The sequence below is a fragment of the Zootoca vivipara genome, chromosome 17, assembly GCF_963506605.1.
Source record: "Zootoca vivipara chromosome 17, rZooViv1.1, whole genome shotgun sequence".
Lineage (NCBI taxonomy): Eukaryota > Metazoa > Chordata > Lepidosauria > Squamata > Lacertidae > Zootoca > Zootoca vivipara.
This window is the reverse complement of record NC_083292.1, coordinates 29,474,372-29,499,898: the sequence shown is the minus strand read 5'-3', so window position 1 is coordinate 29,499,898 and position 25,527 is coordinate 29,474,372. Positions and strand designations below refer to the sequence as shown.

Genomic DNA, 25,527 nt, shown 5'->3' with positions numbered 1-25,527 from the left:
AGCTGAACCTCTTGTGGGGTGGTTACTGTGACAAATATCTGCCTGTCCCTTTCCCCTTTTCTTCCTCCTCCTCTTTCTTCTTCCTCTTTTCCGGGTCACTGGCTTTTAAGAGAGGCTTCTCAGCCCGACTGTCTGGCCACCCTTTTGATCCCCTCCTTGTTTAACAGCTACTTGTGGGAATCCGACTAGTTTGTTTGAGCCAAGGAGCTTGCTGGAATGTGCTGTACATTCTTCTACTGAGGCAGTTTAGCTGATTCTTTTCTTCGTTTGATTGGTATTATTTGTTTGTTTGTTCTCCTGTCCCAAGTTCGAAATGAAGGAGCGGGTGCATTTCTTGGAGAGGGGGGGGGGTGTCCCCCTTGAGCCAATGTCGACCCTAGAGACTCCTGTGTTCAAAGCACTTTTTGTTGGGATCAACTGATTCCTCCTCTGTCTTTTCCGGACAGGAAAAGCTTCTCTTTTGATGCTGTGTCACTGCAAAAATCAGCTGATCTGCGGGGCGCCCAGGCATTTAGTTGTAGCGACTGAAACCCAGGTTTAAGATGGCATTTGGCTCCTAGCTTTTCTAATCTCAGTTTCTAAAACTGTTTATTTTTTTTAAAAGCAATTTATTAAATTTTTCAAATAAACACATTAAACACTTTAAACAAAACAAAACATTCACCAACAAACACAAACATAACACACACAAATTTTCTCTTTTTAACACCTGTTCATCTATCTCGAATTCCCAATGCTCTGCCGAGCTTTGACTTCCCTCCCTCCCCTCATCTGGTTTTCTTATCAACTCTTATCTCGCAGTTCCTTTACTCCTTCTACTTAAAGTCATTTCGTAGGATTTATTTCAGTCCTGCAAGTGTCTTTAAACTTCTACAATTCCTCTCCATATAGTCCACAAATTTACTCCAGTCTTTTTGGAACTTTGCCTCTCCCTGGTTTCGGATCCTGCTAGTCAGTCTTGCTAATTCAGCATAGTCCATCATTTTTGTCTGCCACTCTTCAATCGTCGGTAACTCCTGAGTTTTCCATTTTTGGGCTAACAAAGTCCTTGCCGCGGTTGTCGCATACATAAATAATACTTGATCTTCTTTTACAATCTCTTGTCCTATATGACCCAATTAAAAAAAGCCTCTGGTTTTTGGGGAAAGGTGTATTTTAAAATCTTTTTCAGTTCGTTATATATCATTTCCCAAAATCTTTTAATTTTTTCGCATGTCCACCACATATGATAAAACAGTTTCTAAAACTGTTTAAAAGGTGCTCCTTCAACACCTCCCTACAAGGCGACAGTCAGAAGCATCCCTGTCAACATGGGTGGTTGGAGCATGCAAAACCTGGTACAGGTAACTTTCATCTTACACTTACTTAGCATACGTGTTCACAGCTTTACACGTGTTGCCAGAAATTAATCTAAAAATAAATAAATGAAATTGTGCACACAGTGCCGGGGGAGGGGAGGAAATAGCACGGAAACAGTGCGTGAGGAGGAATATCGGGCAGGATTGCTGGGGGAAACAGCTAGCAATCCCAGCAGCCTTTGTGAGCAGAAGTGGCGGTTGGAGAGAGTGGTCAGAGGAGGCCACAGAGGCTTGTGGAAAGGTCTGGGGAGACAAAGGAGGGCTTTGGAGTGAGGAGGAGGAGGTTTAGATTTCATAAAAAAGGTAAAGGTAAAGGGGCCCCTGACCATCAGGTCCAGTCGTGTCCGACTCTGGGGTTGCGGTGCTCATCTCGCTCTATAGGCTGAGGGAGCCGGCGTTTGTCCGCAGACAGCTTCTGGGTCATGTGGCCAGCATGACAAAGCTGCTTCTGGCGAACCAGAGCAGTGCACGGAAACGCCGTTTACCTTCCCGCTGGAGCAGTCCCTATTTATCTACTTGCACTTTGATGTGCTTTTGAACTGCTAGGTGGGCAGGAGCTGGGACCGAGCAACGGGCGCTCACCCCGTTGCAGGGATTCGAACCGCCGACCTTCTGATCAGCAAGCCCTAGGCTCTGTGGTTTAACCCACAGCGCCACCTGGGTCGCAGCCCCCAAACGCAAGGCATCGTCATCATCAGCTGCTGAGAAACTGAAGAGGAGGAGTTTGGTTCCCACGCTGGAAGGAGGTTGGCAGTTCTAGTCTGCTTGAGGGATGGCATGTCTGCATGTGCTGTGGCGCACAAATTCGTCCAGAACGAGTCCAGCATCCGTGCTATCAGGTTGCAAAGGAGATTTGTGGGGCTCTGGCAGCGAGTGTACCACTGACTGCAAAGATGACCAGTCAGGTGTGGCGCAAGGTTTTGGTGAAGATGGAGAAGGCACTAAACTTGCGGCTGGAAGACACGGACCAGAAACGTGTTCCTATGGATGGCAGAAGCTTGTGCCGAAAGGTTCTGAGCCTCTATGACCACGGCAGACCTTCCACCACAGATGGGGACCAGCCTGCCAAGGAATTTAAACCTAGCCCAGGTTGGCTTCACAGCTTTAAGATCCGCTTCCACCTGAAGAATGTCTGATGGAGAGGGGAGGCTGCATCTGCAGACAAAGAGGCTGTAAAAGTGCACGGCTGTTGAACGACAAAGTATAGCTTCCAGAGCAAGTCTTCAGTGCAGGCAAGGCTTTTCTGGAGAAAATGTCCAAGCGGACTTACATTGCCAGAGCTGAAAAGCCCAAGCCCTTGGCTTCAACGGTGCAAAGGTTCGAGTGACTGTGCTGCTCTGTAGCATTGGGGCTGGACACTTAATAAAGCCTGGCTTGCTGTACAGGTCCCAATACGCCCGTGCCCTAAAAGGCAAGAAAAAGAATCTGCTGGGTGACTTCTTCATAATATCTGGAATTGTTCCACAACTGCTTCATTCCAGAGGTGAGGCGGGACCTCGAGGAGAAACAGCTGCAGTTAAAGTGCTGCTGGTTGTGGATGGCGTTCCTGAGCCCCCCAAGGGACTCTGCTTTGCACATGGCAAGGTAGAGGTTGTTCCCCCTGCCCTGCAAAATGACCTCCTTCATCCAGCCTCTGGGTCAAGGTGTGATTTTTTTAAAATTATTATTATTATTTATTCAATTTATACACCGCCCTATACCCGGAGGCTGCTTACACATGGCTCACCTAGGCGATCAATGTGATGGATGCTGATCCAGATCTTGACCTCGCAGCATGCAGGAAGTCCTTCAGCGTTGCCCATTGCACCACCTGCTTCAAACAGGCAGTGGATGCAATCAAGCTTCAGACAGCAAATGCATGCTGGCGGAACTTGTGGAAGGAAGGCGTGCACGATTTCAAGGGATTTCCAAGCATTGCAAGTTGGAGAGCGTTGTATGGTTGGCCAGGCAAGTGGGTGATTATGGCCTTGTGGACCTTATCCAGCAAGAAGTGGGAGAGCTGGAGGAACTGGTCAGATCAAGTTCAGAATATGAGGATGGGCCCTTCTGATTTTTTCTCTCAACTCTTCAAAGTCATAAAGCAGGCATCCCCAAACTGCGGCCCTCCAGATGTTTTGGCCTACAACTCCCATGATCCCTAGCTAACTGGACCAGTGGTCGGGGAAGATGGGAATTGTAGTCCAAAACATCTGGAGGGCCAAAGTTTGGGGGTGCCTGTCATAAAGCATGCAAATGATCAGATTGCAGAGTTTGACCCTTCCATGGAACATAGCCTCAATGTCGTCCGTGGAATTACAGACGCTCTGAGACCGTACAAGGAAATGTTTGATGAGACACGGGACGACAACAGCAGCTGCTGCCAATCACCATAACGCTCACAAAGAAACCAGCAGCTGCAGATGTGGCCAGGCAACCCACCTCTGGATCTGAACCACAAGCAAGCACTTCTTCCGGCTACCAATCAGTACCTCCTGCCCCAGTCCTCATTATCATGTGAAGCATCATCCAGTGAGGGAGAGGAGGAGGAAGACATAAGAGCTGCGATCGACCCTCGCCGTTAGGTGCAGTGATTCTTAAAAATAGGGGGTTTTATATGGTTTTCTGGGGTCGTTCTGGCTTTTCGCAAGTTGGCTTCTGCGCACAATGGCCAACCTCCATGTAAGATGCAAGTTACCTGTACTGCGTATGGAAATGGGCATAGCTCCATGAGTCAGGAAAATAGGAAGCTGCCTTATACCAAGTCAGACCCTTTTCCCATCTGGCTCAGTGGTCTCTGCACTGACAGGCAGAAGCTTTCCATGGATACTGCCAGGGATTGAACCCTGGGACCTTCCGTACACAAAGCAGGAGCTATGCCACTGGGTGGAAATCTGAATTGGATTTGAATTGATTTTATGTTGTCATTTTAAACTGTTTTTGCATGCATATAATTGTTGTCATTTTAAACTGTTTTATGTTGTCGTTTTAAACTGTTTTGGCATGCATATAATTGTTTTGTTTTTATATATGCAATTGTTTTATATACGTTTTTTTACTACACCGTTATTGTAAATTGTTTCAGGGTGCCTCGTGGGAAATGATTCATAAATGAAATATGATAATATGAAATATGATAATAATAATCAATAAGCTGTCACGGAAGCCGCTGCTGAAATAGGAGAGCTTTTAGCTGGGCACTCTTCCAGCTCTACAATTCTAGGATTCTAACTCGCTACAGTGAAAAACATGGGCCTATAGACTGCTATTCAGTGCAAGTGGAAGCGTTTCCTGCCCCCTGCACCTGCAAGTTTGAGTGCAGCCTGCAAATGCCAAATATTTCCCCAGCCACTCAGTTAGGCATAGTGATTGGTTGATTTGAGAAATGCTCCCATGACCCCACCCTTGCTGAAGAGCATCTGTTACCTTGCAGGTGCAGTCTTTCCCAAAACTTCTCTCCCCCCCCCACTTTCCCCAATCACTTATTTCTCTGCCCCACCCCTAAGCACCACCCTTATTGCCAGCGCCTGCCACACCTCCTGTGCAACCCGGCAGTGGCTAAGCATAGTGAGGTAGGAGGGCAGGCCATTCTACCTTTGTATGCCTTTTGAATGGGCTGTTGCTAAGCAATGGGAGGTTGCCGGTTGCTAAGGCCACTTGATGGGTTTTCGTTAACTGCCAAAGACCCTCTGGTGATTGAAGGGAGGGGAGCTGGGCAAAGCAGGCAGCCTGGCTGGCTGGCTGGCTTCAGAGAGAGGGGCCGAGGGGGCTGGGACTTCGCCCTCCTAATTAAACTCCATCAACTGGAATTAATCTATTGTTCCAAAGGCATCTTTGTTCAGAGGGGAGAAGGCCATTCCCTTGGGTGGAGCAGGATCTGGATCTGGGAATCCAAGCAGTGAGAACCTATGGGAAGTCTTGCTGGATCAGGCCAAGGGACCATCTAGTCCAACATCCCATTCTCACAGGGGAGAGCCAAAAACCTGTGGCAAGCCTGGAAGCAAGACACTTCCTCAGGCATTCCTCCACCTGGGTCCTCTCCATTCCCAGGCACTGGGAAGTTTGGAGCAGCTGCCTTTAACTCATGCCTTAACCTGTGCAAAGCCAACCATGTGGAAACTACAGGTGGAACTTGGAAAATTAGAATATTGTCAAAAAGTGCATTTATTTCAGTAATGCAACTTTTTATTTTTCATTTTTCATTTAATTTTTACAAATGCATTCTTTTGGAAATTCCACAGTAATAAAACAAATAATTACAAAAATACAAAAATAAACATCGCTATTACATTTCATTGATTACATTCCATTTATAATTGACCCGCCTAATAATTACAATTACATCAAATAAAGGCTTGACATATCTTGCTTTGCATGTCACGCATCTATCTCATATACTGGTTTCACCTTTTAAGTTGCATTACTGAAATAAAAAGTTGCATTACTGAAATAAATGCACTTTTTGACGATATTCTAATTTTCCGAGTTTCACCTGTAGTATTGCTTCCAGGAAGGAATTAAAAAATAAGGATTTCCATTCTGGATCAGAGCTGAGATCCATCAGCAGCTAGTCTCTGTCCCAACCACACACACACACACACACACACACACACACACACACACACCCTTTTGGTGTTTCCTACACTTTTGAACACTTGAGTGCCCAGTTTTTTTCCTGAATTGGAACTGAGACACACTTCACCCTAGGAGAGAGTCAGGCCCAGCATCTGCTCACAGTCCCCTTGGACAGATCCTGGTACCCCAGAAGTGCCCAACTAGCTCTGATGCCTGCCTCCAGTCTCCTGCAGAAGAGTTAGAGCCCCTACAGATTGTGTATTCATAACAATTTGTGCTCATTGTGGTATATGCAATCCCACTTTCAATGTTGTTTGTGCCTGCAAAACCTCTGAGGCAGACATGTTGTTGTTGTTTAGTCGTTTAGTCGTGTCCAGCTCTCCGTGACCCCATGGGCCAGAGCATGCCAGGCACTCCTGTCTTCCACTGCCTCCCGCAGTTTGGTCGGACTCATGTTGGTAGCTTCGAGAACACTGTCCAACCATCTCGTCCTCTGTCGTGCCCTTCATCTTTCCCAACATCAGGGTCTTTTCCAGGGAGTCTTCCCTTCTCATGAGGTGGCTAAAGTCTTGGAGCCTCAGCTTCAGGATCTGTCCTTCCAGTGAGCACTCAGGGCTGATTTCCTTCAGTATGGAGAGGTTTGATCTTCTTGCAGTCCTGGGACTCTCAAGAGTCTCCTCCAGCACCATACTGCTTTGTTTCCAATTTGCATGCCCTGTAACTTCCTGCTAAAATCCTGCAATGCATGTTCTGGGTTTGTTGGGGAAGCGCCACAGAACAACTTAGAAGGCAGAATGATGTCCAGTACAAAACCACCAGTAATGCATTGCTGTTGTGTCAATGACATGTTGTGGAACTCACCTATGGAAAAGATCTACCAGCCTGGAAGGGCCCGTTGGCTCTAGCCATTGCCATAATGGCTGCCATTTTGTTTTTACCTGTATGTCGTGGAGGTCTGGAGCGCTGTGGGAAAAGAAGGTGGCAGCTGCCAATTAGGACTGCTGTTTCTTCACGCATGTACATACACAATGCCCTGGATTGGAATGGTGTCCAAAATAAGGGGGGGGCTGTGATTGGCCTAGTAAACTTCAATATGAGGACATGGGACGATGCTCTTGGAATGATTTCTTTCCGCTGGGTGTTCATCCGTTGCAGACCCTTTACATGCAGGTTATCAAGTCTGTGGCAGGGGGTCAGGCTGGCCAACTCTTGGGGGCTCCTAGGGGCATAGTGCATGATGCCTGCAGTGTCATTGTGTGTGTTGGGTCTGCGCCAAATGCCTGCAGGGTTGCTGAGCCGATTACAGGTCTGATAATAGCCCTGGGGCAGGATTAGGCCGGTTGTGGTCACTGCTTCCTTAAGTTTCTTATCTTCCCCGCTCCATCGTCAAAACAAGCTATGCCCAGTTCTTAGCCAGGAAACCCCTCTGGCCCTTTTCCCTTGTGGCTCTACCACTTACTGGTGGAATAGGGAGGTCAAATTGCAATTCCTACCAAGTTCCCAAATGCCCAGCCATGTTCCATCATCTAATTTAGACTGTCTCCTAAGCCAACTTTCCCCAGAACCACTGCTGATATACAAGGGTGGCCCGGTGAGCTGCTACTGCCAAACTCATTTGGGGGAACAGCAGGGTTGATTTTGTCCTCATTACTCATATCTGCAAGTTTCTGATTAGTTTAGCTTTGAAAGCATCTCTGTCTCTTTTTCAGGCCAAGCGGCTTACAATGATCCAAACCACAACAACAGTCTGCAGCTGCTTCCCACCCCCACCCCCCAATCCTGAAAATAAGTCAATGTATATAAAATATTACGGGGGGGGGGGGAGGTTCTTTATAAAACCTCCTTGAGGCCTGCTTTTTTTTCTTTCTGGCCTTTGACTCCAGAGCCTTTAATCCTGTTCTTGACAGTAACCACCTAAACTATGTGTTTTTTCCTCCCTCAGCTCCAGCGATCATTTTTCAGAGTGTCTCAGGGTAGGCGCCTCTCTGAGTAGAATGAGAGCCCCCAATGATTAGAGGATCACTTGCCACAATTTGAAGCTAGTGAAATAACACACTTTACCTTCTAAAAGCTGCAATGTAAAACTGTTCAGTCCAGAGTCTAAAATTACTTAACTGCACCAGTGGATGCTATTGTTTCTAGAAATTACATCATTTTACTAAAAAGGGGGGGGGTATGTGGGTTTTATTATGGGTTCCCCAAACCTCTCTTCTCCCCCCCCCCCAAAATAATTTGAGCATCTCCCTAAGTTTTCTTCCCGCTTTGTATCTTGAATATAGTACAGTCCTTGGGGCAGGGACCTGTCTCTTTTATTAATGCCATTCTACAAGGTGCCTTGGATGTGATGAAATTATGATTATGGTAATCACATTATTTAAGCTAATTTATTGTAGCTGCTAATTAAGTGCATCAAAAGGCAGATTTTGCGTTTCATGTTTAGGAATAGGACTATATTTTCCTTCGTTTGTTTGTTTTTTGCCTTTTCCTCTCTTTTTTTTGGGGGGGTGTTTTAAAAGGAACAAGTTCCTAGCCGCTGAGGTACAGGGAGATGCTGAGATGTCAAAAGCGAGATATGTTACTGATAGGGGTTGCCACCTTTGGTCAGGCAAAATAAAGAACAGGTCGGGAAGGGGGAATTGGAGGGGGGGATGAAAATGACTTTACTCACCACCACCTTTGCAAGGAAGGAGTTTGGGGGGCAAATGCCATCAAATTTTAGCTCTTATGCTGCACTTCCTTCCAATCGGGGTTTGTATGTATGCAGAATTAAAAATTAGCATCATTGGTTCAGAACAAGCATTAAACTAAAAGCCCAGTGGCTCTTGACTCTCTGCTGATCAGCTTCCACCTCGCTGTTCCACAGGCCTCCCTGTGGCCAGCCCTGCAGTGGAAGGCGCTGGCTGTATCCATTGTTAGTCCTACACAGTGCAGACCCATTGAAAACAATGGGCATGCCTAATTTAGGTCCATTAATTTCTGTGGCTCTAATCTGAGTATAATTTAAACAGACTCTCTGGGTGAGTAGCTTTGATACTTTTTGCTTTGCATTGGCTTCTCTGCCCTCTCCCGATTTCAGTATGTTAATTGATTTTTTTCTTAATTGAAGGCCTGTTTCCTAGTGGCAAAATTAGCTCTTTAAAACTTACTCTGTCTCATCGTAAATCAGTATTGGTGGAACCATCCGGTTCCAGCTGGTCTTAGCTGCAATGGGCACTGAACTGGCCGCATAGATATTCCCACCATTCCTCCAAGGAGCTCAAGGTAGCTGGTTCTCCCTCCCCTAGTCCAACTCTCTAACCACTCCACCACACTGCCTCATAGGTGATCTGCTGCTCCAGCACCCCTGTGTGCCCCTCCAATTTCTCCTTGAAAACTTCTAATGATGGGGAGTTCACCACTTCCCAAGGCAGCCTGTTTCAATGCCTAGCATCTCATAGCATCAGGAAGTTTTCCTCTGAGCAGACAACTAAGTGCTACTCAGAGCTGACGCTTTGAAATTAATGAGCCTATGTCCATTATTTTGCAATGGATCTACTTGAACCAACGTTGAATGCAACACGTTGATATTAATAAGCCTAAATTAGTTATGTCCTTTAATTCCAGTGGATCTGTGCTTAGGAGGCTCGAAGGAGGGAAACGGTTTGGAGGACATGGGGCAACCGGGGGAGGGGAGAGAGACCCACTTGGTTTCCCCTTAACAAACAAGTGTTGGGGTGGGGGGAGAGTCCGTGGGGCACATATCCAGCCCCCTCCCCTCGGTGTGGCACTTTCACTGGCCTCCTTTTTCCAGCTCCCCACCCCTCCTGCCCATTGAGGGGGGGGGACACACACTGTGTAACACTTAATGTCTGTTGAATTGACCCCTGACCCGGCGTCGCTGCCAGGGCCTGGACTCTGGCTTTTGTTTTCCGTGGCGGTTCCCACAAAAGCAAACAGTTTCTTCCCAGCGTCATGGTCCCAGCTGGGCAGGGAGAGAGGGGGGGGAGAAGGGGAACATCAGCAGGGGTGGTCTTCTCGGGACTCCCTCAGAGAGCGGGAACCCGCACTGGCCCAAGACATTTTGCTGCCCGAGGCAAAGGATGTGAAGGGCCACATGCAGAAGCTGACTGGACCAGTTGCTGGATCGGCCTAGTCATAGTCCCAGCATCCTGTCTTCGGAGTGGCCAAGCAGATGCCTATAGGGAGCCCCACAAGCAGGACCTGGGTGCAAGAGCCCTCTCCCCCCTTGCGATTCCTACCAACTGGCCTATAGACTCCCAACAGTGGAGGGAGAACATAGCCACTGTGGCTTGTAGCCATTGTCATCCCAGCAGCTTTTTCCTTCATGAATTTGTCTAATCCTATAAGATAATAACCACAGTTAAACCACAGAGCCTAGAGGGCTTGCCGATCAGAAGGTTGGCGGTTCAAATCCCCGCGACGGGGTGAGCTCCCGTTGCTAGGTCCCAGCTCCTGCCCACCTAGCCGTTCAAAAGCACGTCAAAGTGCAAGTAGATAAGTAGGTACCGCTCCGGCAGGAAGGTAAACGGCATTTCCGTGCGCTGCTCTGGTTCGCCAGCAGTGGCTTAGTCATGTTGGCCACATGACCCGGAAGCTGTACGCCGGCTGCCTCAGCCAGTAAAGTGAGATGAGTGCCGCAACCCCAGAGTCGTCCGCGACTGGACCCTAACGGTCAGCAGTCCCTTTACCTTTATAAGAAAACTAGTGTCATTTCAGCCCGTTAAAAATGGGCGCTAGAACATATGTGGGCAGCCTCTTGGTGGCGGCGGCAATGGGGCAGGCCCAGGTGGAGGTGCTACTCTTGCCGCCGCCGCCGCCCGAAGAGCAGCCAGCACAGCAGGCTGAGGGAAGTGGCCCCGGCAGCAGCTACACTCTGTGGCTGCTGGGCAGGCCCGGCCTGGTGTCAGAGCCGGAGCACGGGGAGAAGCGGCCCCAGGAAGAGGGCGAGGAGGAGGTGGAAGTTATCTGGGGCAGCCTCGTCCTGGTGTGCGGCGGCCCCACGACGGGGCAGGCACTCGGTGTAGAGGGGCAGGCACTCGGCGGCAGCCGCCACCGCCGCCAGCAAACCAGACTCCTACACTGGCATACGTTAAGTCACCTGAGGAAACTGGCTCAGCTCCCGGTACAGAGCGCGTCTCGACAGCAGCAGCGGCAAGGCCAGATCGCAACCCCGGCGCTCGGCTATAGGAGAAGCCGGGGCCGCGGCGCCGCTTCCCCGTCACGGAGCGAAGGAACTAAAGAGAGGCGCCTGGCGGGGCTCCGCCCCCACAAAGAGGTGCGGCGGCGGCGGCCGCCCGAGCCCTCAGCCCCAGGGGAAAGGCGGTAGAGATAAAGGGGCGTGAGCGCCTCCCTCCACGTGCCCTCTCCCTCTCACACACAGGCACAAACCTCCCCCCATTCACCTCCTCCACCCTCGCTTCCCCAACGCGCCCTGCCTCCCTCAGCCGGCTCCTCCTCACGCTTTAACGCAAGTGCAGTGAGGCGCTGTCTGGAGAGCGGCGGTTGGAGGAGGCAGAGGGGTGGGGGGGAGAGCGCGCACGTGTGTGTGTCCAGTCTCTGCTGTCCAATCCCTGTGTCCCTGGGGGACATGCGCAGTGACTCAGGGACACACGGGACAGCTTGGACGCAGGGACAACTTGGACATTATTATATAGGATAAGAACAATGTGGCCGATCTAATCCAGTATACAATTCTCCACACTTGTGATTCCCAGCAACTGGTATTCCCACTGCACTCCCTCCCTGGAAGCTGTAAAGGGGGGGGATTTCCTCAGGAAAACAGCATGGATGAAGGAGGTTAGCATCACCTCCCTCCCGCTGGCTACTCCCCATGGCTGCTCTTGACTTGTCTCTGCGAGTGGATGTCAAAAGCACATTTAAAGTAACTTAGAAGCAGGGAACGGATTCAGTCCGTTGGTCCATCTAGCTCAGTATCGCCCACTCTGACTGGCAGCAGCTCTGCGGGATTTCAGGCGGTTTTTCCCCAGCCTTACCTGGGGGATAATAGGGATTTAACATGGAACCTACACATGCAGGCAAATGCTCTGCTACTGAGCTATGGTTCTTCCCCTAAAATAAAGTAGGGTTCCAGTCCTCATGGTTGTAAATAAAGGACTGCTTTAAGTAGGAACATAAGGCATTATGTACTGAAACAGTACAAGGCAGCAGAGTTGGGTCATTGGTCTATCTAGCTCAGTATTGTCGACACTGACTGGTAGCAGCCTTTACAGGTTTTCAGACAGTGAGTCTCTGTCTTGCCTGGAGATGCCAAGAATCAGACCTGGGACTTTCTACATGCAAAGAAGATGCTCTTATCTCTGAGCTGCAGCTCAGTGTGGTATAGTAGTTAAGAGCGGTAGACTCGTAATCTGGGGAACCGAGTTCGTGTCTCCGCTCCTCCACATGCAGCTTACTCCTGCCACCTCCCCTTTTGGGTCTCTCTATTTATTGATGCTTCCCTCTTGTTTTTGGACAATGCCATTTTTGTCTCCGTACAATATTCTGATAATGAGTTCTCAAACTTCCTCAAACTCGGCCCTCCAGATGTTTTTGGCCTGCAACTCCAGTGGTTAGGGATGATGGGAATTGTAAGTCTCAAAACATCTGGAGGGCCAAGTTTGAGGAAGCCTGATTTATTTTATTCAATTTACTGCACCTTCCTCCCTTTATCAATAGGATCTTGGGCAGGACATAAGACAAGTGTATTGGTTCCAGTTCGGTTTCATTTCAGGGGGAAGAAAATTTGGTGGGCTGGGTTGAGGTGTCGGAATCATATACAGGTAAAACTCAAAAAATTAGAATATCGTCAAGAAGTGTGTTTATTTATTTATTTAAAATAATTTATTTCAAAACAAAGCAAAGCAAAACAAAACAAAACTTACATAGTATTCCACATCTCCTGTTCTTTCCAGCCCTTAGCCACCAATAACCTAGCCACCACTGTTGCGTAAAGGAAGATTTCTTTTGCTGAATTCAGCACAGTGCATTTATTTCAATAATGCAACTTCAAAGGTGAAACCAATATATGAGATAGATGCATGATGACATGCAAAGCAAGATATGCCAAGCCTTTATTTGTTGTAATTGTAATTATTTGTCGTTAGGCGGGTCAATTATAAACGAAATATAATTAATGAAATGTAATAGCGATGTTTATTTTTGTTTATTTTTTGTATTGCCGTAACTATTTGTTTGATTACTATTTGTGGAATTTCCAAAAGAAAGCATTTGTAAACAGTAAAAGAAAAATTAAAAATAATAAGTAGCATTACTGAAATAAATGCACTTTTCGACGATATTCTAATTTTTAGAGTTTCATCTGTAATCATAGTTGGAAAGTACCCCCTAGGGTCATTCAGTCTGACCCCCTGCAATGCAGGAATCACAGCTTCCTGTGGTGGTGATGGTGTTGTTGCTTCTATAACCCCCTGCGTGTGCTTCTGTGGTTTCTTGTCTGCAATGCAGGTCGTGTGCGGATCCAAGAGGGCGCCTCTCTCTGGATTGAGCAGCTGCGTGCCGAGGACCAGGGCTGGTACGAGTGCCGGGTGCTCTTTCTCGACCGACCCAACAGCGACGACGAGTTCCAAAACGGCACCTGGATCCACCTCACCGTCAATTGTATGCTCTGGGTGTTTATTTTTAATTTACTTCAGGGTTGGTCGATGTGGTTCCTCCTACATGTTTGGGACTACAACTCCCATCAGCTCCAGCCTGCCTGGCCAATGGCCATAGAATCAAGGAATCTTAAGAATTGCAGAATTGGAAAGGACCCAAAAGTCCAGTCCAACCCCCTCCCAGCAGTGGTGGGTGCTGGGTTCAATTTATTTAGCTTGATTTATTTATTTCAATTTCTATCTTGTCTCTTTCTAGAGAGCAAATGTTTTTTAATTTTTTAATAATAATAATAATAATAATAATAATAATAATAATAATAAAATAAAAAAAATATTCATACCCCGCCCTCCCCAGTCAAAACCAGGCTCAGGGTGGCTAACACCAACAAAATTACAATAAGACATAAAAGAAAAAAAACAATTAATTAAAATACAGATTAAAAAACAATATTAAAATTTAAAAAGCAGCCTCATTTTAAGTAGTCCATAAATCCAAACCATGAGGGAGGAAAACACAGGGGTCAGACTGAATCCAACCCAAAAGCCAGGTGGATTCAGGAAGCTGGAATAAAAGAGGCGTATACAATTATTAACGGTGCATGATATTTCCCCCCCTTGCTTATAACAACAATTCAGGTGCCATAGGGATGGACAACTTTGGCCATTTTGGTTTCTCTTTGTTTATCATTTTTCCAACCTTAAGCTCAGGCCTCCATGTTTCCACGCCAGTGTGCAGTTTATTATTTATTTTTGAAAAAGTCTCCATGAAAATTAATCGGTGTCTAGCGTGGATTTCTCCTAATGTGCACACTTTTGCAGAGCAATTTCCCATACTAGAAAGCATTTTTATATGTTGTTGTCGCTAACATACACGTTTTTATGCATGCTTTCCCTCAGAATGTGCTCCCCCCCACACACACATTTATTGGCTGGAGAACTGCTTTGCAAGCTCTCCTTTCAAAGGATGTTTCGGTTTGCATATTGTATGGAAACGCACTTAAGTATGGAATGGGGAACCCTGTGGCACACCAGATATGGCTGGACTCTCATCTGCCCCAGCCAGCGTGAATGATGGAAGCTGGGTACCCCTTGGTACAGGGGCTTGTCCACTTGTATTTTTTAAAGCAGTATGCACAATGATATAAGGAGGGTTGCACACTGTGCATTTAAAGCTCTCTAGTGCCTGTTTAACAGTCATGGCTTCCTCCAAAGAATCCTGGGAACTGTAGTTTGTTAAGGGTGCTGAGAGCTGTTAGGAGACCCTTCCCATCAGCCTTAACAGACTACAGTTCCCAGGATGAATTGTGTGCATGTGACCTAAATGTCCTCATTTGGGCCCGTCTCTTATCCTTCACATCCTGGTTGTCTTGGCATCAGACCCCCTTTTGTCTTCCATCTGCTTAGCTCTCCTTCCAGACTCTCATCCCAGTCTGTAATCCTGCCCTCTCCCAGCTTCTGTCTCCCCAGCTACTCATCCCTGCTCTGCTGCCTAATCAATTGCTATTATCCTTGAACAGATGACCAGCCCCTACTTGCAGCTGAGACATTAAAAGGGGAGGGGAGTGGGCATTTGTTAAGGGGATAAGACCTGGGGTAGGAGGGGAGGAGGATAGGCATGGGGGAGGAATTCAATTCATCTGACATTTAAAGGCAAACCTATATACAGTAATTTGCACTTCCAGAACCAATATGCAAACAGAAATGCATTTCTGAATTTGCAGTTTTCCAGGGTGGTTTGCCAGCCAAGTAACATATACAAAAGTGCATTAAAAAGTGCATAAATATGCATATAATCGTGGAAATAAAATTCAAAGCAAAGATATGTTACATTTGGGGAAATTGCTTGCAAGAATGTGCACGTTAGGCAAAATTCCACACAAAAGTGCATCTATTGGGAGAATTTTGCACAAAAATGCTGATTAAATTTCCACGAAGATTTATAAAACATCCCTCTTCTCCCAGGCCTTTGGCCAATTAAACAGTTGATCACATTTTAAACCGTTGGGGCTGGTAGAGGTATTGTTTTGTTTGTCATTATGTTACATATTTTTGTGTTTTTATACTGTAAACTGCCCTGTGATCCTTGGCTAAACCACTGCCATGGGCATTTGGTCAGCCACAGTGGGAACAGGATGCTGGACTAGATAGACCTTCAGCCTGATCTAGCCAGGGCTCATCTGGTGTTCTTATAATAACATTTCTGGTGATTCGGGTGCCCTTCTTATAAGGTCTGTCTTGCAGTTCCCCCCACCTTCCAGGAGACCCCGCCAGCTTTCATAGAAGTGCAAGACCAAAAGTCTCTCACGCTGACCTGCTCTGCAGCGGGAAACCCCCAGCCAGTAGTCACTTGGAAGAGGGACAACCAAGCCATAGAAGGTGGAGACAAAGTTCAGGTAAGGCGTGTGCATGTAGACCAGGCATCCCCAACCTTTGGCCCTCCAGATGTTTTGGACTACAATTCCCATCATCCCTGACCACTGGTCCTGTTAGCTAGGGACGATGGGAGTTGTAGGCCAAAACATCTGGAGGGCTGCAGGTTGGGAGTGCCTGGGCTAGACTACAATTCCCACAACCCCCAGCCTGGTTGAACCATTGGTTAGCGATGATGTGAGTTGTAAGGCAACAACTGGAGATCCGAAGTTGAAGAACTCTGGTCAAGAAAAGGAGTGGGGAGCCTGTGGTCCCCCCCAAAAGTTGTTGGCCTGCAAGAGTCCCCAGCTGGCATGGCCCAATGGTCAGGGAGAATGAGAGTGACCGTCAAACAACATCTGGAGGATCATAAGTCTCCAACCCCTAGTCTAGAAATGCGTGTGGACACAATCATTTTACAAGCTGGGAACCTAGCCTTTGAACTGGGAATTGTGTGGTTGTTTTTATTTTAAAGGGGGGCATGAGTATGTTTCTAGACCTCATGGTAATCAAGCATATTCTGTAAGTGCCCCATCCTTGACTCCTGTTTTAAATGACTTTCAACTCTCTCTTTCCTCCCCTGTTTGCCTGGAACATACTTTTAGATGCCCTGCATAGTGCCTTCTCCCTTCCTTCACACCTGGCTCTTCAGGTGTTGTTGGGCTACCACTCCCCATCATCCTAACAGTTTAGCTAATACTCTGCTTTAAACCCCTCCTCAAACTGGGCAGATTACAAATCTCTTTCAAATGAGAATATGCTGTTTCGTTTTATGGTTATTTAATAGTGTATTCATTCTCAGTTAGCCGCCCTGGAAATGCCATTGACATTGAAGGGCAGGATATAACACGTCAGCAATAAACGAATGTGTTCACATTTATTGGATTTGGTGCGATTTCCCCCCGCTGTATACACACAAATTTAAAAAGGTGTTTAAATTAATGCATTTTCAGAATACCTCCAGTGCTTTCTTGTCACAAAGAGAGAGCTGAAAATAGTGACAGATTCCCTTCCTAACACGAGCAGTTTCTATGGTTCACAACTTAGCATTTTAACAAATCCAGGTATTCAAGAGAACATTATTATTGTCAGGAGCCAGAGTCAGGAGTAGGTCAACAATTTAAAAAACACACACACTGGTGTCAATGTTAACACTTTATTCCAGAAACCCAAACAGCACAGGCCTGGTGAGCACAGCAGCTCTTCCCAGCAGTGTTTGACCCAATGAGGGAGTTTTGGGGGCTGAAGGTCCCCACCTTCCCACTGCTCTCTAAGGACCCACCCTCTTCATTTCTCTGTGCATTTTGGGAGGCCAGGAGGAAGGGGAGCTGGTTGCAGGAGGGGGAGATTCCCTGGCTTCTTCACTCTGCTTCTTGACACACACACCCCACCGCTTCTGCCTCTGAATCAGAACTGCCCTCTGCCACAGCCTCTTCCCTCTCACTAAACCCTGTTGCCTCTTCAGCTTCAGACACCTTCTCTTCCCAGTCTGCTCCCTCTGACCGCTCAGCATTGTCCCCCTGCCCCCTGGCTCTGAGCCTTCTTACCTTGGGGGTTCCTCAGCTGGTACCTCCCGCCATTCCTCTGCATCCAGCCAGTCCATGACAATTACAGTGGAACCTTGGTTCACAACCACAATCCGTTCTGGAGGTCCGTTTGTAAACCGAAACAGGTTGTAACCCAAGGCGCGCTTTCTCCAATGGGGCCTCAAAAAAAAATTGTTCGTTATCCAAAAAAAATGGGTCGTAATCCAAAAAAAGTTTGCAAACCGGGACACGCACTTCCAGGTTTGACGTGTTTGTAATCCAAAACGTATGCAAACCAGACTGTTTGCAAACCACTGTACTAATATTCGTATTACTGCCATCCGTGAAGCATCCTCCTCTGTGAGTCCCAGAGCATCTCCCTTACACAAAGGTGCGAAGAACCTTTGAACTGCAACTCCCATCATCCCTGGGTCTTGGCCATCAGCCTGCTGGGACTGATGGGAACTGTAGGTCAGCATAACCCAGGGAGGGCGCAAGCTTCCCCACGCTTGTGCTAGAGGTTCTTTTTCATCATGGGACACCTTTGCTATTATACTTCTTTGCTTACTTAGGTTATGGTCCACCACTGGTGTAATTAACACCCAAGTTTATTCTCCTGCCTTTGTTTGTTCCTTCTCATTGAGGAAGTGCAGGCCAGTTAAACCTGTTTGCCAGCCCCCTCTCATCTGTCCCCTCCTGGAAATGGTTGAGCTACCCCACCCCAGGTTTCATCGCCTGGGAATGGGAAGCTGTTTCGTGTGATTTGTTTAGGGGCAACCAGTGAGCCTTTGCGGTTGGTTAAGAACTTCCCTGTCTAAGTTTACACTCCAGTGCTGTTTATTCTGAAGAGGAATTTCATGCCTTCCCCACCCAGAGAAATAAAAATACCTGTAATTAGTTTCAGAAAACCCTAAGAGATGGATTTCCTAGTGGGAGCATAGGCACTACAGTCATACCTCGGTTTGAGTATTTTCAGTTTAAGTACTCCGCGGACCTGTCTGGAACGGATAAATTCACTTTCCATTACTTTCAATGGGAAAGTTCGCTTCAGGTTAAGTACAGACTTCCGGAACCAATTACACTCATACCTTGGGTTAAGTACGCTTCAGGTTGAGTACTCCGTGGACCCGTCTGGAAAAGATTAATCCACTTTCCATTACTTTCAATGGGAAAGTTTGCTTCAAGTTAAGTACGCTTCAGTTTAAATACTCCACGGACCATCTGGAACGGATTAATCCACTTTCCATTATTTTCAATGGGAAGGTTCGCTTCAGGTTAAGTACGCTTTAGGTTAAGTACAGACTTCCAGAACCAGTTGTGTTTGTAAACCGAGGTACCACTGTAAATGAATTGTCAAGCTCATTTTAGGACCGTTCTCTAACAAATATTAATACCTAAGGTCTGGCTGACCCCTGCTGGCCACTCAAAGGAAACAAGCATTTGACTTGCTCTCTTCAAGAAAGCTTTGCAGTGTGGTACGCGACTGTTTGGAGTGCTAGCGAGCCCTGACCTTTTCCAGTATCTGAAGAAGGGTGCATGCACACGAAAGCTCATACCAATGACAAACTTAGTTGGTCTCTAAGGTGCTGCTGGGAGGAATTTTTAAATTTTGTTTCGACTACGTCAAACCAACACGGCTACCTACCTGTAACTTTTCCAGTATATCCCAGTGGTTCTTTTGGGGGTGGGGGTAGGAAAGCCCACTTAGACTGACCCATGCCCTTCACTGACATGCAACCCTGGAGGATTAGCCAAATGGGAATTAGACCCTCATGGAAAAAAAGAAGAAGTTTTGCGCCCCTGTATAAAACCCATATTTCAGGTGAGAATGCTGACGCCAAGAGGACTGTGTTTTTTCACACTGTGAACTCTGGTGATATTTGAACACAAGCTCACATACTTAGTGGCTGCTTTTCTCAAGTTCATAAGAGGGATGGGGAGAAATTTGATTTTGTTCTCACTTAAAGACATACCTGCTTAATTCACACTTTCTGAAGCACAGCCATCCTTTGAATTTTGCCCTTTTCAAAATAACCTATGCATATACTTGAGTGAAGTATGTGTGGAAATTCATATATCCATGAAGATAACATACAAAACTGCATTATATTGAGGAAAATATAAATGTTAGGGGAAATAGGCTTTGCAAAAATGTGTATATTAGGTAAAATTGCATATATGAATGCATATGCTGAAGACACCCCTCTTTATCTTGGCATTGGAGACCTATGGTATATATTTACAGGATGTACCCTATTTCTGTGAGTGCAGTTTGCTTTAAACTGTTTTCAGTATTAAGTTTAAAATGCTGTAACCTGCTGTGGGTAGGAAGTCAAATTAATAATGATGGTGATATATTTAGAGAAATTCATACTGAAATGCTGATGAATTTTTATGCAGACTTTTTTAAAAAATCATGAACCCACAAATACAGGATGGGTGTCACCTGGCTTGAGAGCAGTACATGTGAAAAGGATCTAGGAGTTTTGGTAGACCACAAACTTGACATGAGTCAACGGTGTAATGCAGCAGCTAAAAAAGCCAATGCAATTCTGGGCTGCATCAATAGGAGTATAGCATCTAGATCAAGGGAAGTAATAGTACTACTGTATTCTGCTCTGGTCAGTCCTCACCAGGAGTACTGTGTCCAGTTCTGGGCACCACAGTTCAAGAAGGATACTGACAAGCTGGAATGTGTCCAGAGGAGGGCAACCAAAATGGTCAAAGGCCTGGAAATGATGCCTTATGAGGAACGGCTTAGGGAGCTGGGTATGTTTAGCCTGGAGAAGAGAAGGTTAAGGGGTGATATGATAGCCATGTTCAAATATATGAAAGGATGCCATATAGAGGAGGCAGAAAGGTTGTTTTCTGCTGCTCCAGAGAAGTGGACACGGAGCAATGGATTCAAATTACAAGAAAGAAGATTCCACCTAAACATTAGGAAGAACTTCCTGACAGTAAGAGCTGTTCGACAGTGGAATTTGCTGCCAAGGAGTGTGGTGGAGTCTCCTTCTTTGGAGGTCTTTAAGCGGAGGCTTGACAGCCATCTGTCAGGAATGCTTTGATGGTGTTTCCTGCTTGGCAGGGGATTGGACTGGATGGCCCTTGTGGTCTCTTCCAACTCTATGATTCTATACTGGAAGTCTAGAGAACTGAAGACTGGAAAACCTAGAGAAGACATTTGTCCATCCCTAGTTGAGGGAATTGACAGAAACTTTCCCCAGTTCACTAAGGAATTGATTTTCCTGGTCTTCTTGACCCCCTCGATGGCCGTACAATTTCTTGGTGAGGAGATGCTGGAGGGTTTTTTTTTCTTGCTTGCTCCAAGCCTTTCCAAATCGATGTGTTTCCCACCAGGTGAAGAATGGGACCCTTGTCTTTGCCAGTGTGGAGCGGGCCAGCGCTGGGGCCTACACCTGCCACGCCACCAGCGAAGAGGGCGCCATCACCCACACAACCCGCCTGTTGGTGCAAGGTAAACAGAAGGGGCAGCACCTTCCCCAAACTGGGTAGAGCAGCAATTTTACACAGGATGCTGCTGTACAAGCTTATCTGTCCATAGAGCCCGGGGGGGGGGGTAAGGAGGGGAACCTCTGTCCTGGGAGCCAAATTCGGCCCTCCGGAGACTCTTCCCAAGCTCCTTCCATTCCCAGGCCACACCCCTCGCTGGCCTTCCTCTGCACCCTCCTCCAGTGATCTTTATCTGGCTGGAGTGTACTCATGGTACTTGCTTGCTAGGATGGAGACAGGTGTATGCCTGGCCCCTGGAAGGTTACTCATAAGTGAATGTGGCCCTTAGGTTGAAAAAGGGTTCCCCACCCCTGACCTAGCCCCAAATTGTCCTGCTCTCGCTGGCAGCAACTCCCTAGCATGCCATTCAGGAAAAAAAAAACTTTCCCATCACCTTCAACTGTATCCTTTAAATTGGAGGCGCCAGGGATGGAACCTGGAACCTTCTCTACATGTGCACAGGCCTGTGCTCTGCTACTGAGGTGGGGCCTCCCTCCCTGGAGCACAGGAAGTTTGTGCCTTGCCAAAATTTGCCAAACTAGCCCAGGACTGCCTTCTCCAGCCTAGCAGTCCCTGCCTCCCCATTCCAAAGACTCTGGCAGAAGCCTTTCCCACAACCCTGCTCCCTGATCCTTCATTTAACTGGTGATGCCGGGGATTGGACCAGAAACTTTGTGTGTGCTAAGCATGTGCTTTTACCACCGAGCTACAATCACTCCCCCAGTTTACCATTCCAGACTTTCTGGCGGATACAAGTGCACAGCTATGGGAGTCAACCATATCTCTGATTTCCAAAGGGAGTCTTGGCATAACTTCGGAGTCAATAGTTCCACATTTTATCACTGGCAGGGTTTGGGGGAGAGGAGTGCCTTTCCGTCCTTAGATTTGGGGAACCTCAGACTCGGGGAGAGGGGCCCCAGCCCCACATTCCCTCACTGGCCTTGGATGTTTTTGATTGTCTGGGGTGTGTCCTTGAACCTCTGGGCTTCTCTGGACCAAGGATAGAGAGGGCTGTGTGCTTGTGTGTCTTTGGTGTAGAAACTAGCCTACTGTACAAAGGCAAAATGTAAATTTGATTACCTCTCCATTCTTACCTCTGGCGGTACCCACAACTGGCATGTGTCTCCCCCCCCCCCAACAAGGTTTTGCAGAAAGGAATGGAAAAGGTTCCTTGTCCCTGCCTTAGCCACTCATTCCGGGCACTTTCTTCTTCCCAGGGCCTCCGGTAATTGTGGTGCCCCCACAGAACGTCACTGTCAACCTTACCCAAGATGCCTTCTTGGCCTGCCAAGCCGAGGCCTACCCTGCCAACCTCACGTATAGCTGGTTCCAGGGGAACACAAATGTTTTTCACCTCAGGTACGAAACTCCAGGTGTGAGTGTTTTGCGCGAGCGGGGAGCAGAATTGCTCAGTGGGCTCTTCCGCAAATGATGGTTTATTCCTTCCTTTATTTATGTAATATTTCCCTTCCACAGGGTGCTCCAAGCAGCAAAGTAACAGGGAGCACAACATAGGGCTTAAATTAAAGCTTGTCCTCTTTGGGAGCAAGTAGAGGTGAATGCCATCCCGGGAGACAAAGCGGTCTTGCGTTGCAAGTTATGTTTGTTATACGATGGATAAAATCTTGGTTTTGTTTGGAAATCCCTAATTATTTGTTTGACAGTTGGCAGTACGCCTAGTTATTTCACAAGGATGTTTCATCAGTTACTTCAGAGAACTGGTACCAAAAAAAAAGCATTATTTATGGCAATTTGTAAGAAACTCACTCATCATTTATGCACCTAAAAAGAACAAGCAGAAACCAGAAGACTAGGCAGCAGCATAGCTGCCAAGTCTCCCGTTTTTTGCGGGAAACCCCCGTATTTTAAACCGTTTCCCGCTGGCAGCCCAGATTGGAAAAAACCCTGTAAATCCCCCGGATTTCCTACCTGCCAGGGAGGCTCCATTTTGGGTCCTGGCGCCGCCCGATTTCCAGTGTCCATACATGGGTAGCGCGTAGAAGCAACTTCCGCTGCTGCGCCGCTGCTGATCCCACATTCTTCAGGGGGAGATTTGGCAGCTATGGGCAGCAGCATGGTGGAAAGTTTCGTTACATGTGAATCAACATTTTCAGACTCATTTATATTCTCTCAATGTGAATGTTTGGAGAAATATGTAATAATTGCTGCAGTTACATTTGTTTGTACACTTGATTAGACTTGGTCTTCTTCCTTGAATTCAGATAGTATGTATTTGACTCCATTCTCTCTCATTCATAGATATATAGATATAGATATATCCTTATCTATATATGATACATAGAACTCCCAGTTGCCCATGTTAGCCAGGCAAGTGCTTAAATACAATGCTGTTGCACTTTTTTTGTTCCTGCTCTCTTCAAGTTCTCTTTCCTTCCCCTCCTTCAGCCATCTCCAGTCCCGGATTCGAGTCTTGGTGGACGGGAGCCTCTTGGTACAGAAAACTGTCCCAGAGGATTCGGGGCAATATACCTGTGTTCCTAGCAATGGGCTAAGGAGATCACCTTCTGCCTCAGCGTTCCTCACAGTTCTATGTAAGCATGGCACCTTCCCATCATTCTAGACCTCCAACTGGTAGACACAGTCTAAGGGTGGAGGAAAAAGCAGGCAGTATGAAGACAGGCACTTTCGGTGTTCAACCTTCTGGGTGTGGCTCAGACAGGGATGGAGCAAAAATGCAATTCTGATGGGATTCAAAGGCAAACCTACTGACCTTGCACTTTCTGAAAGAGTATGTGGATCGAAATGCAGCCATCCTTCAAAATCTGCACTCCCCCAAATTTTGCAGCACGGTTCTCCACCCAAGTAATGCATACAGAAATGCACGTTAAGTGTGCATAAATGCATACATCAGTGAAATCAACATACAAGCATGCATTATATCTGGGGAAATCACTTTGTGAAAGTGTGTGCGAAAGGCAAAAACGCATCTAAAAATGCATATGGTAGAAAAAAATGTGCACTAAAATTATGACGATTTAAATAATAATAATCGTGCTCTGATATGGAAGTGTGGAGAACCGATCATAAGATCGGAAAAATGAGAAACCAGAATTGTCAGCTCCGCCTGCCCCTCGGCTCAGATCAGAAAGAATCGTCTCGCAGCATTATCCACATCCTGTTATTTTGTAGGGCTGCTGGTGCAAGGGGTGGGTTGCTGTCATAGTGGGATATCCCAGCAGTTGATTGGAGAGGCAACCCAACCTTGGATGTGCCTCATCTCTCCTCTAGCTTTCCCCCACTAGCCATCCCGCTGTCTGAAGCCGTGTCCCTCTGCCTTCCGCAGATCCAGCGCAAGTCATTGACATGCCCCCTGAGACTCTCCTGCCAATAGGGATGCAAGGCACCATCAGGTGCCCCAACAAAGCCAATCCTCCGCTGCTCTTCATCAACTGGACCAAAGACGGGCAGCCGCTGGAGTTAGGCAAGGTACTCGGCAGAAGCGTCCACCACACCTTCTTGGGCTCATAGGCCTTTCGGGAGAACTCTCTTCTGAACAGAACTCTCTCCCTCTCCCAGCTCCCAGGTTGGTCCACAACTCCCGATGGTGCCATTGTCATCGCCACAAGCAACGACAATGCCGTGGGTCTTTACACATGCACCCCGTACAACAGCTACGGCAGTGCTGGCTCCTCGGCACCTACGCGCGTTCTCCTGAAGGTGAGTGGCGGAGAAGAGACTGACTGCTGGGTCATCTAGTCATATAAGAAAAAAGCAACCTGTGCTGTTGATAAAGACAGTGCAACACATACAACACGTTGGCGACAATTGTTTCAAAAGTAATTTTGCATTATTTGTCTGGAACAAGAGACACTTACTTGTGAAGTGCCACAAAAACTTTCAAGCTACCCAAAATAAATATAATGTCCGATATGGCAAAGTTCTTGCAAATTCTTGGCCTGGTTTTTCATTTTCTTTGTTAATTCCAAATGAGTTCACGAGAAAACGTTGCTCCCGGTAGCCGTAGGGTGCTAAAAACTCAGTCTATAAGGTTGTAGAAAAGACAAGGTGCCGGCGTTCTACCGCTGTTTCGGCCAAGCAGTTCGTGTTGTTAGAAGACCGCTGTTTTGCCCACAATGGGGCCAATTCGTGGGGGTAGGCAGATAGCATGGTGCCTAAGTTTCCTGGGCTTCTTCAGTAGTCAAGTCTCAAAGTATTGATGCGTTTACTGGTGTTTGATATCATTGAAGATACAATTTATTGGCTTAAGCTTACAAGACTAAATCGCTTAGCCACTGTGGACGACCCTTGCCTGTTTCGGATGCCAAATGTGTGTTGTGTTTTATGGCCTAGGACCCTCCCGCGTTCAGCCTGCGCCCCAAGGAGGAGTATTTTCAGGAGGTGGGGCGGGAGCTGCTCATCCCCTGCACTGCCAGAGGTGATCCCCTGCCCGTCATCTCTTGGACAAAGGTGAGGCAGCTATTTGCATAAACAAGAAGTAGATCCTAGATAGGCTGTCCAGCGGTGGTGGCTGCTGCTGCCCATCCGGCAAGGTGGGAGGCCAACAGGAGGCGGAGCCAGAGCCAGTGAGAGGCAGAGACA

General features: G+C 47.2%; 1 protein-coding gene across 5 annotated transcripts in view; it reads left to right on the top strand.

Annotated features, from left to right (window-relative positions):
- The window catches only part of IGSF9 (immunoglobulin superfamily member 9), a 70,479-nt gene that overhangs the window by 22,802 nt on the left and 22,150 nt on the right, over positions 1-25,527 (top strand). For all 5 annotated transcript variants that reach the window (XM_035098177.2, XM_035098174.2, XM_035098176.2 and 2 more), the window contains exons 4-11: positions 13,374-13,526; positions 15,764-15,915; positions 20,815-20,932; positions 22,185-22,326; positions 23,374-23,519; positions 24,272-24,414; positions 24,505-24,645; positions 25,279-25,395. In XM_035098177.2, coding sequence (XP_034954068.2) covers positions 13,374-13,526; positions 15,764-15,915; positions 20,815-20,932; positions 22,185-22,326; positions 23,374-23,519; positions 24,272-24,414; positions 24,505-24,645; positions 25,279-25,395 — 1,112 coding nt within the window. The remainder of the gene's footprint in view (positions 1-13,373; positions 13,527-15,763; positions 15,916-20,814; positions 20,933-22,184; positions 22,327-23,373; positions 23,520-24,271; positions 24,415-24,504; positions 24,646-25,278; positions 25,396-25,527) is intronic.